This window comes from Phoxinus phoxinus (genome assembly GCF_949152265.1).
Source record: "Phoxinus phoxinus genome assembly, chromosome: 10".
NCBI lineage: Eukaryota > Metazoa > Chordata > Actinopteri > Cypriniformes > Leuciscidae > Phoxinus > Phoxinus phoxinus.
In genome coordinates, this window is record NC_136885.1 from 28,909,735 (window position 1) to 28,922,416 (window position 12,682).

At 37.7% G+C, this 12,682-nt stretch overlaps 1 protein-coding gene across 6 annotated transcripts in view; it reads right to left on the reverse strand.

Annotated features, from left to right (window-relative positions):
- The window catches only part of LOC307005312 (neural-cadherin), a 141,983-nt gene that overhangs the window by 22,665 nt on the left and 106,636 nt on the right, over positions 1-12,682 (reverse strand). For all 6 annotated transcript variants that reach the window (XR_013799248.1, XM_079625350.1, XM_079625349.1 and 3 more), the window contains 5 exons: positions 7,403-7,652; positions 5,879-6,006; positions 5,536-5,722; positions 4,382-4,525; positions 349-632 (listed from right to left, as the gene is read on the reverse strand). Coding sequence is in view for 5 of the 6 variants with exons in the window: in XM_079625350.1 (XP_079481476.1) it covers positions 349-632; positions 4,382-4,525; positions 5,536-5,722; positions 5,879-6,006; positions 7,403-7,652 (993 nt within the window). In the remaining variant the exon portion in view is untranslated. The remainder of the gene's footprint in view (positions 1-348; positions 633-4,381; positions 4,526-5,535; positions 5,723-5,878; positions 6,007-7,402; positions 7,653-12,682) is intronic.

The following is a 12,682-nucleotide window of genomic DNA, read 5'->3' on the forward strand; positions in this document are numbered from 1 at the left end:
CGCCTCTTTTCCGGTATGTTTATGCAAAGTCTTTGAAGTCTATTTTTTACACTGACAGCACAGTAGACAGCAATATTGAGACACGCTAGCAGAGAATGACAACCTTGGCAGGGTGTGTCAAAATATTAATTTCAAATAGGCCAACTTTTTCTTCCAAAGATTTAAACTACATGAGGACATTAATACCATTACATATCATTTCAAAGAAACCCGTAACGAAACTGAAACCAATTTGTAGCAAGACATTCACAAAATGATTTCATATCTCTGCAAAATGCTGATTTTCCTCTCTACAACATTGCCATTTCCTTGCAACTACATGTGTCTTTGAGTGTTTCAACCCCTCACCTCTAGTACAAGGACAGGAAGTTCTGTAAGTTCCTCCATGACACTGCCGTGGTACTCAGTCTGAGTGAAAAGGGGTGCCTCATCATTCTGGTTGATGACATTAATGACAACCATTGTCTGGTTTTCCCATTTTCCGTCCGACGCGACCAGCCGTAACTCATAGCGCTGCACCTGCTCATAGTCTAGCCGCTGGGCAATGAAGATTGTGCCAACCTCTGGCTCCACATCGAACGTGCCCATGGTATTCCCGGAGGTAATCTGGTACCGCAGTTTGGCATTGGCACCTGTTTGGGGGTGTTTGGGAAGCGTTAGCATTCTAGGAAGTGTTAAGCTTGGCTGAGCTGGATAAAAAGAGAATGTCAGCATTAATCTGTGCTCATTTGATGAGGATTACATAAAGGACAAGAAAGCTCTAATGCACACAGGCATTATATGATTGTGCTTAAAATACTGAAATCATGCATACACATATGTCACAGACAAACTGTTTTGTACATATTTTTTACATAACATACAGATACTCATCTTTACTCAATATGTCATTAAACAAATCTCATTAGATAATAAGATAATAATAATATGTTTTTAGAAACTCACCAAATGCACAAAAATGACACACTTCATCTTTAAACAGCCCCTAAATTAACAGCTAATTTTTTTTTTTACAACGGCAAATGAATCGACGCTGAATTTACTTAAACTGGACAATGACTTTCTTCAGGAGATGTTGTACAGCCAAAACAATCTTTGCTACATTAATTTCCTGTTATCACTGTAAAGCTGATTTAAAACAATCTGGACTTAACGATGTAGATCAGTGGTTAAAAATGTATCTCAAATTGATCACCACAGTCTAGATTTAAGACTGAATAACTGTTGCCGTGCTCTATGAAATCCAAATAATAATACTTATTGTTAAAAAATAATACAAAAATGATACCCTTCCTTTAATATGCGTTTGAAAATGTATCTTATTTAAAACAATCACCATAGTTTATCTTTCCTACTTTCTACTGCTCCCCAGCTTGACCCCAACTGGCTTTATCGACCCATGGTACACTGCGGAGGGAAAAAGCTCTAGTTTTGCGCCAGCTCTGTTTACCAGTCCAGATCAGATTCTATGAGACAAACACCATCTGGGCGTGATGTGTGAGGATTGCATTAGAACATGTCCTGCTCATCCTGGCTACGGCCATCATGGATGTGAAGTGTGATGTGCTGTGACGCTTGCTGAGGGGAGCTCAAGTGATTTTGCCAAAAGCAAGCTTCCTTAATGACCAGGCGGGCCGTATGGCGCACCCCCCCCCCCCCCATCCACCCCCCACAGCACCACCACAGGCCAACCAGGTTAAACCTAACTACTGTGATCTATAGGATGGTCACTGGTGATGAAAGACAGCTGAAAGTCTAGGAGACCTTGTGCTCATTCAGCTGTTGAAGAAAGTTGTGCGTGTTTTACATATTCCATCATTGAAATCAGTCTGGAGTTTAATGAACAGCTCAAAGAGGGCACTGCTAATCAGCTTTAGGAAACACTTAACAGGACCATAAAATTCCTCCTCTCCTGCAAATCAGCTCCTAATTATTCCTATTCCCCATTTTCATCCCCAGCGTAATAAGAAATATTGCATTTTAATGGCGATCTCATTCATTGTGCCTTCCAAAGCAGGAAGGGGACAGAGGGACATCAAGCTTCGATTTGCATTTCCCTTCATGACAGTCGTGAGATATTAGCTTACGCTCAGCTCAGGACTGTCCATCCAGCCATGGCAGGTCATGTCACCCTTCTCACCTCCACAGCAGCGTAGGAGTCTGATCATTAATGAGCTATCAGACACCTGCACGTCTCCATCCCGCTGCCCCGGTCTCCTTCACTCCAGCCTGCTTGTTGACACGGCTCCACGCCACACGTAATTTGTCATGCATATGTAACGGGTGAAGCCGTGTCGCCGTGAGAGACATTGCGCTCCCGCCTGTTTGTTTATTTGACAGATGAGCCGAAGTCGCCATGCCCTGATGGAAATCAGAGCGAGATCAGGTGGAAGAATCGTGCCACCGAGATGTGTGGAGGTGACAGCCTGGAATATTCTACAGGCAGAGGATGAGAAATGAGGGGGTGGGGAGACAGGCAGGCTGCCACGCTACGTTGGACGGATAGGTGATTTGTCCAAGCCTGTCGCGCTCAGATTAACAGGAGCAACTCTATGGCTGTCGGAGGAAACAAGCGATGGGCCGAATGTTCCAACAGGAGTAACTAAATCAACAGCAGAAGTCGCTCAGTAAACCAGAATATGCAAATTTGACTGACCACTGAGAGTTTGCTAGACTAATTCATAGCTGCTCATGCATTTACGTGGTTTCAGCTGCTAAGGTGATGTTTTCAGGCAGTGCTGAGATTGTCTGAAGGATATGCAGCTCTCTAAAGACATAAATAAAACATTTATTAAACAGCCAAGTTTCATTTCAGAGGTCAAACAATGCATAGCATTATGGTAAAGTACGCTGTCAGCAATGCTCGTACACATGCTAATTTTGGCATCTTACATTACAGGAACAAAAAAAATATACAAACCATTTTCTGTAAAATGGTTTAATGGTGATAGTTACATCATTGCAAAGTCTGTGTGCTACTGAAATAAACATGAACTCCCTGCAGTTTCAGCTTGCCCTTGAGGGGTTCAGCATACTTTGGTAACAACACTAAAGGATGCTGCTGTGCGGAGCGGCTAGGACAACAAAACTGCATGATGTTCCTTTCTCTGCCTCTCTGTGTTATCTTAAAGAGATAGTTTGTCAAAAAATTGGAAATTCTGTCAGTATTTACTCATCGTCATGTTGTGTGAACCAGGGTTATAGTTAACTAAAACCATTAAAAAAATTGTTGCTTGAAAAAAAGTTAACAAATAAAATATTAGATTTTTTTCCAGCTAGTTGCCAAGGAAACTTTTTTTTCATTTTCATTTAGTTTAACTAAAATAACTAAAACTGAAATAAGAATAATAAAAACTATATAGAGCTTAAAAAAAAACGAATTACACAAAATACACAAAATTACAAAAAAATAAACTAAAATTTAAATGGAAAATACAAACATAAAAACGAATTAAAAAATTATAATATAATCTCAATGACACTAAAATAACAGTGTTGTGAACCTGTATCAAACAGTGCATCGATTTAAATTAAGCAAACAACTCTTTACTTTTCCTCACACAAACACGTCAACTTTAGAAGTTATGGAATAAAGTGGACCAGTATTATGGCACTACCATCTTTTGTCTTACACACAATAAAAAAAGAAAGTCATACAAATGACATAATGAGTGAGTAAATAATGGCAACATTTTTTTAGTTTTGTGTGAATAATTTTTTTATACGTTTTTCCTGTAGTTTGACTAACAGATAATCGATGAATGAATCTTGCAGCTTGTTTAATACACTTGTTTTCCCCCACATTTAATCTCTGGTTAAGCCACCTAGTAAAGCCTCTCGAGAATTCTGTCAAAAATGTACCATTACACACTCCTTTTTTCATTTTAGTATATTTTATATATTAGGCAGAGCTGCCTATCTCGTTCCATTTAAAATCTCAATGGTTATTTGCCTGGGCCCTCAGATGTCACACAGCTCATGTAAATTTCTACGCAAAATCTTTCACACGAGAGTTTACTTCTATCATTAAAAAAGGCCTGCTACTTATTTAATTCTTTTTCTTGAAGACAACAAAGAAAAAACAAATCAAAGAGACAAACATCAAATGGGGAGCTGAAATTGTTACTCCCACATTCACCACAGAGATTTGCTAACAAGCTCAGCACAAAAAAGGAGCGAATTTTCCACCTAGATTTATTTCGCTCAATTTCTTTTTGCAACCCCTCCTCCTCCATCTCTGTCAAAAATATCAGTGGGCTGTCAGAAAGAAGTCGATGCACAAACAAACAAAACTAAAACAACAAAAACCACAAACTAAAGACAAGTGACAGGACCACCTGAATAAGATATTTGACACGCCTACATACAACAGAAAAATTACCTTCATCTTCATCGTTAGCTGTAACGGTAATGACCACGAACCCCACTTCCTTGTCTTCCTCCACGCTGATCTCATATACAGGCTGAGAGAAAGCTGGAGCATTGTCATTTACATCTGTGACAAAAACCCTCACGTAGGCTGTGTCTACAGGGTAAAAGAGGTGTGTATTACTTTCAGATCACATCAATACATCAAATATCTCTTCTTTAATTCATTAATTCATTTATAAATCAAACAAGATGGAACAACAGAAAAAAACAAAAAAAGTAATTGATATAAATTGTATAATGAAATTTAATTATCATAAAAATTCAAGTGAATGTGAATATGAATATGTGTACCGTATATATATTTATACATTTACATGACTGTTCAAAAGTTGGGGTTAGTACGATTTTTTTTATGTTTCTTTATGTTTTTTTTTATGTTCACCAAGGCTGCATTTATTTTATCAAAAATACAACACAGTAATATTGTAAAATATATATATATATATATATATAATTTAAAATAGCTGTTTTAAAATGTCATTTATTCCTGAGATGGCAAAGCTGAATTTTCAGCATCCTTACTCCAGGCTTCAGTGTCACATGATCCTTCAGAAATCATTGTAATGTACTTTGTGCTATTTATTATTATTATAAATGTTGAAATATGTTGTGCTGCTTAATGTTGTTGTGGAAACAGGAAGCACTTTTTTTCAGGATTATTTGATGAGTAGACATTTCAAAAGAACAGCATTTATTTGATTATATATATATTTTTTTGTAACAATGTAAAAGCCTTTACTGTCCCTTTTGATCAGTTTAATGCATTCTTGCTATTTCTGAAATCAAATGTTTATTTGTATTTATTATAATATTTGCAAGAACACAGACTCCATAGAAAGTGTTAATAAAAAATATTATTTGTAAACTTGTAGTAATGATTTATTCTATAAAGTGTACTAAACATCCTAATCACTGTTTAATATTAAAACTGAGGTCTAATTATATTATTCGTGGCCTAAATTACACACAAATCCCTGGGTTGGCATTAGTTCTTCATTAGGCGTGACTCATTGAAGTCTTAATGAATGGAGTTCATTCTGGAGGCTGCTGAAGGGGGAAACAGAGTGACTGAGGGGTTAAGAAGACATGGTTGATGGATCACACCTGTGTTGGGTTGGCCCTGCTGACCGGGTCGGGCCGACTCGGAGCTGTCCTGAGACTGGACCTCGATCAAGTAGGAGCCTTTCTGCTCACGGTCAAAGGTGGCCCGGGTGTGGATGATGCCCGTGTAAGAATTAATGCTGAAGAACTGCGAGTCGCCACTTTGATCCTTCAGAATGATGTAGTTAATCTAGGTAGGAAAGAGTGTCAAACAAGATTAAAAAAGAACTATGCATCAAATAATTTAAGAATCACATACAGTATTAGACAAATATTAAGTCATGTGATCTGGTAGTTCTAGAGTTTTAGAAAGAACCAAGAATGATAATACTCAGAAGATTCTCACCATGCCATGGAGACCAGAGTCCAGGTCAGAGGCTGAGACCTGAGCCACTGATGTGCCAATCTCTGCACCCTCTGGAACTGTTGCCTCATACGTGGATGACATGAAGAAGGGAACGTTGTCGTTCACATCTGGAAGAAAAAAGAATGAGAGCAATCAGTTACAAATGAAACACTACGGAAACAAATCTTCCAATGGATTCATATGGTCATGCTAGATTTGAGGTAAACATTATTTTTCAGTAAATACAGTGGCCCCAAAAAGAATTTAGTGTGAGGTTTTAATGTGTGGATTCAAATAAGGCAGGTTTATTGTCTGGATTCTTTGCTCAGTGGATTACAGCTCCTCTAAACTAGTTGTTCCGTGGGCTTTTTGTCTCCTTTTCCCTCTATTTCAATCTCCATTTTCCTCTTAATTAATGCTGATGTGGTCTCAAGTGTTGTGCTTTGATGCCAAAGCTCTTCACTGTTCCTATTACACACACACACATACACACACACAGTCACTCTGCACCCCCCCACCCGCCGCCTGTCATGCACTCATCAGCACACTAAATTTCCACATACACTCAATGACAGAGGAGAACACTTTTTGTGTACAAATGCACAACACAGGCTAAATGAGCTATGAAGAAAGGCAAGAAAAAAAACATTAGCGTCAGCGCCTCAAACACAATCAGTGGATCAGATCAGACACTGCTGTGCTTCTGAGAAACCGCGCTGGCATGAAATGCTGATTGCTAAACTACCGCAAATGTGTTTACCTCTCCGAGGGCACACAGGCAGCGTGGAACCAGTTGTCGAGGCGTATTTGTAGCGTGGTAGTGAGAGGTGTCAACATGGACTATTATCATTGTGTCAGATTTTTACATTTTTGTTCTTATTTCCCTTTGTCTTACACTAAGGAAAAAGTACCATGGTGTTAGCATGATTTTTAGACATGGAACCATGGTGATACATTTATAATGTTACAAAAGATTTATAATTCAGATAAATGCGGTGCTTTTGAACTTTCTATTCATCAAAGAATCAAACAAAATGCATTGCAGTTTCCACAAAAATATTAGGCAACTTTTTTAACATTGATAATAATAAGAAGAAGAAATGTTTTTGAGCACCAAATCAGCATACTAGAATGATTTCTGAAGGATCATGTGACAATGGAGTAAAGATACTGACAATTCAGCTTTGCCATCACAGGAATAAATTACATTTGAAATGATATCAGTTATTTTAAGTTGTAATCAAATTTCATAATATTATTTTTTTTTACTGTATTTTGTATTAAATAAATGCAGCCTTGGTGAGTATAAGGGACAAAAACTAAAAATAGTTTGCATGGCGGTGTATATACGTACTGAAAAGCATCCATAAAACGTTTTAAAATAATCTAAAACAATAATAAAATAAAAATAAATAAATGCATAATTAAAATGTAAAAGAAAAACGGACCCCAAATTTGCAGCACTTCTATTCATGCTTAAATATAATGCAGTTGTAATTTCCAGAAGATCAGGGTATCTCTCACCTGTGATGTTGACATAAACAGTGGTGAAGGAAGCTAGCGGTACAGCCGCCACGTTCTGCACACGCACTCGGAGCGTAAAGAAACGCGTGGTCTCATAGTCCAGATTCTCTGCCACCAAGATAGAAGCAGAACCGTCCCTCCGGTTAGGCTTGATGTAGAAGCGCACAGGCATGTTGGTCTCGGGAACCTGACCTTCCTCCAGGTTATAAGTCACCCTGGGGTCACCAAGAGGGGACGTTGCCTTGATGGTCTGTTGGGAGGGGAAAATTAGCTTTGAGGATGGTGATATAAAATTAAACATGGCCTGCATGGTGAAATATTATGTTATGAAAAGGGTGTTGGAAAATGTTACATCTGAAACCTTTTGATGTGCATTACTGATATTGGTTTGTGGGTGCTTGGATGTGCTATAATACTTTAAACACATATTCATGTAAGATGTAAACACCTATTCCTAAAGCTCAAACAAGATAATAAGCATAATTTGTGAGAAGGCATTTGAAATCAGCAGAACCGTCGGGCAAGCACCCACTGAATGCAGCGTGTGAATACATTAGACACGCTTCATCTATAATCCATTCAATTGCTTATTGAACTAATATTGACAGTTTTGGAGTAACTTTCTGCAGTAGTAGTTTCCAAAAGTCCTCCTCACAGAGCTATGTTTATATCATATTTAATAACAAAACCAATGATTTCACATATCTTCTTAAGAAAGAATACACTTTAGTGAGTGGAAATAAACTGAGAAGAATATTCAGCCATTACATAAACACCAATCGATGACAATGTAAACAGAAATGCTAAACTATAGCATTCTTAGCTAAGCTACACATGATTTATAGTTAGGATGATTTATAGTTAGTACATAGAATTTCCCTGGCTCAAAAACAATGAGGGTTTTAAATCTCGATGAAGGTGACAGCAATAAACATGACAAAGAGATTAATTTACTTTCAGCTACTAATGTACTAAATAAACTAAAAAATAACAGTGATGAAAACAGTGATTTAAAGTTTATTTCAAAGTTTATGTTTTACTATAAAAAGTACTGTTGAAAAAAGTACTGTAGATTGTTACTGTAGATTGTAGTTATTGTCACTGCTGAAAAATGCAGTTGAATAAGGAGCCTCGCTACTTTTTCTTAGCTGTTAACCTGTAGACGTGGATACTTTTTAGTGTTCTAATGGCATGTGCTGTGCAACAATTCAAAAAATATGTAATGCCACAACATGAAAGTCAAAATCATTGTTTAATTAGTGTTCAGACAAAAACATGTGCATAGTACTTGAATACAAGTCATATAGCCGGGTTTGGCTTGGAAAATCCAATATTACAGCTGGAACTTGTCTGCGAGGGGAACTCAAAGTCTTTTAGCCGACTAAAACACATTTGACCCAAAACACCATCAAACAAATGACACCGTAAAGCAAACAAAACATTCCGATGACAATACGGCCAATGGCACAGCAAAGCCAACAGTCAAAACTCAAAGAGAAAGACCGAAACCATTTATGGTCATCCAGAGTAAGGAACACTTGGCGACGTCTAGCGCAGGTTATAAAACTTAGTCGACAGAGAAAAAGGGTGAAAAGGTAGAGCAAAATAAAAGTGGATGGAGAGAGAGATGTTATAGAGGGAGAACTCCGTGTCAGAGAACATGGGTCCAGTCAGCCATTAAATCAACCCTGGCCATGATTTTGAGAGCATCCGCCCACTGCAACACAGAAAACAAGTACCTTAAAAGCTCTGTGGCTTTTGCTTCCTGCTTTTAAGTGTCGGCTTTGCCATTCGGTACGCGTCTCCCAACAGAAATGACCTATTCAGTGAACTTATTTTCAGTCACTTTGACAGAGCTCCACTAACTTCCCTGACCAATGCTTCTCTCACAGTTCCAGTGCATCTCAATACTGATGCAGATCTCAGAATGTGTGTTTTAAGAAGTAATTGTTTTTGAGAAAATTTCATTAAGATTTGTCATGGTTTATTCTATCCGGCCAACAATATAATACAACTGTAAAGAAAAAAAAGTATTTATTGTGGTAACACTTTTAAGGTGACGTAGTTAGTAGTTACATGTTACTACATGTACTTACTATAGTAAAAACAGTAAATTATGCATAATTACAAGTAGTTAATGAATATTATTTAGTATTTATCTGATTAAGTACAATGTAACTATGTCACCTTAAAATTAAGAGTAACCTTTATTGTTATTAAATGAATTACATTAATTTGGGCGGAACCATTTCAAAATGAACATGAAAATATTTGTTTTATTATGCCATTACTTTCATGACTATTTTCCACCCAAATAATACATATATATATGTTTTTTTGATTAACAGTTTGCTATTGGAAATTAAGAGAAGAGTTCATGCATGAAAATATCACAATGTAAAACAAAAACAAAAAAACAATGGCCTTAAAATAGGCCGCATTTTCTTCATGCAAAATGTAATTTCTTTTATTTCTTAATGTTTTACTGTGCAATATTTTATATAGTATTTATTTTGATTTAGACAACAAATGTAATAATTTAATTGTAAAATGACCATGATAAAATAGTGTAAAATGGCATTTGTACATAAAGAACTTGTGGAGCCTGAAACATTAAAGTGGTCACTCACACACTCTTAACACACCTCAAAACAGCATATTTTACAGCTAGATGACATCAAAAAGCTCTCAGAAGTTACCTAAACTGGTGCTCCTGTCCAATACGAAATCTTGCATTCACTTCAAAGCTTTAGGTTCAACCAATTCATCATGTAGTTGACATTCTTATCCAAAGTGACTTACAGTGCAGTTTCTACAGGGACAATACACCAGGAGTAATGCAAGGTTAAGTGTTTTGATCAAGAGTACAATGGTGATATTTCACAGATCAACCGTTGTGGGATTTAAACCTACAGCCTTTCATTTACCAGCCCACCACCCCATTCTTTCGGTTAACCACTCTTGGGGTTAAACTATTCATGCCACCAAAAGTTCCCCTATTGAACTAAACAGAAATTTGGTCAACTTTCAAATCCCAACCTGTCTAATCTTCCCTCCAAGAGTTTATTAGCGGACGTCTCTCAGGCTTGATGAGAACAGCATTCTCATTATCCATACACACGAACAAGGCCCTTTAAATTACATCCTCAAGGTTGCAATTACTGCTTTTGAAAATGTGTTAATTAGCATTCCTTGAGATAATACCACAATGAGCTGACTGATATTTAAATTTTTAATTAGTTAGACAGAGAGACAGATAGATAGATGAAGGAGAAAAGCGAGGGGGGAGGAAGCGAGAGCGAGAAATGAATAGGAGCACTCGACGCACAACAAGGCTACTCAGTGTTGCTAATGAATGCATTATACTGTTTAACAAGCATAATTTGTATTTAGAGTTCTGAGGATGAATTAGCATGAAGGCTCCCAATGCACAGAACAGATTTGAACAGCCAGTTGCTACAGTTATTCTACATCAGGGAGTTCATGCTGTATTCAGAGGGTTGAAGAGAAAGAGAGCTCGACTGTAATTGTGGTGAAGCGCTTTGTTTTTCAAGTCATATTACGGGTAACACCTCGGTGTTAGAGTTCGGGTGCAGTGTGGGCGTTAAAGGGAGGGAAATAGAGACACGAAAGAAGGGATAAAGAAAATGAGGTTATCTGTCCAATTGCCAAGGTGCGTTCCATTAACAAAGTCAGTGATTGGATCTGAATACTTGTGCAACCTGTGTTTTGAAACCCCTCGACTGCAATTATAATCAAAAGAAGTTTGGAGGGGTGACGAAGTAGTTTGAAAATAGAGTGGTTGAATATGATATTGAAACTCAACGGAGAGCAGGAAGGTAGGTGATAAAAAGCTTTAAGTAACAACACTTATCTGGTTTTCTGACTGAAGAGACACTGAAGGTGACCTCCAGGTACATCCTCCATTAGCAGAGCTATGTGAGTGGGCAGGGATGCACAGATCCGCTCTGACACACACTGCCACAAGGACCATCACCTTCATGTACACACGTGGCGAGCTTAGTGCTAACACACACACACACATATCCAGACAGGAAGAAATGTAACTTCAAACACAAAAGCTAAGACTAGAGATAAAAGAAATACAGATTATATGATTCATGTCCTCCTCAATTTCCACACTAGTCAAGGCCACTTAGTGCTAGATAGTGCTGGTTTGGGACTGGTTTAGCTTGTTGACCAGCCATGCAACATTACATTTATTCATTAAGCAGATGCTTTTATCCTTTTATCATTTTATCCAAATCCACAGTTGATGGGATCCATTGACTTTCATAGCATTTTATATTATATTTTATTCGCTTCTGTCATGCTAATTTTGCGATCTTGCTAGTTTTCAGTCAGCTGATGAAATGGTGAGGTTGTGTGACGTCGTTCTATGAAAGCGTGCGTAGGGCGGGTTTTAGGGTAGCATTGCGGGGCTACTGGAAGTGGAAACACAACTTAATTTTGGGCTCGGTGCTTGAGGTCCGAGGTTATTTGCCCCGTTGTTAGCCCTGGCTTGCACTGGCCCGACAGTGGAAAAGCGGCTAATGTTGCCTATCAACTGTTTGGTTACACATATTCTTCAAATATCTTATGTGTTCAGCAGAAGAACGAAATTCATACAGGTTTGGAACAACTTGAGGGTGAGTAAATGATGACAGAAAAACTTCATTTTTGGGTGAACTATCCCTTCCTAAAGAGGCAACAATAAAATAAAGTGTATCAGTACAAAGTTTCCAACATTATCTAGAATAGTACAAGCTAGAACACAGAGGGATTTAGAAGAAGTGAAAGCATAAGAACTTTTTTCTTTTTATAAAGAGTCAGATGAGTTTTCAGCTGTTTTTTGAATATGGATTCGGCTGTCTGTATAGACTTATGAAGATCCGCCAGCAAGGAACAGTGAATGAGAAGGTTCTGTAAGTTATTTTGTGCCTTTCTGTGATGGAACCATGAGGCACCATTCACTCACCAATCGCAGGCTTCTGGGGGGGAAATTTAGCCAGTCAGTGGTTTAGTTAGTCATTTAGTATAGTTAAATTTGTTGAGCAAGGACATCTTCCTGGTTATATTAGTTAAAGGAATAGTGAATACTCAAGAATAAACTCAGGCCATTTTTTATCTTTTACACCAATCAACATTCAGTTACTATCAATGGTTACACTTTATTTTAAGGTGTCCGTGTTACAGTGTGATAATAATTAATTACATGTACTTATTAAAGGGTTATGGTTAGGGTTAGGGTGTGGTTTAGGGTTGTAATTATGCATGATT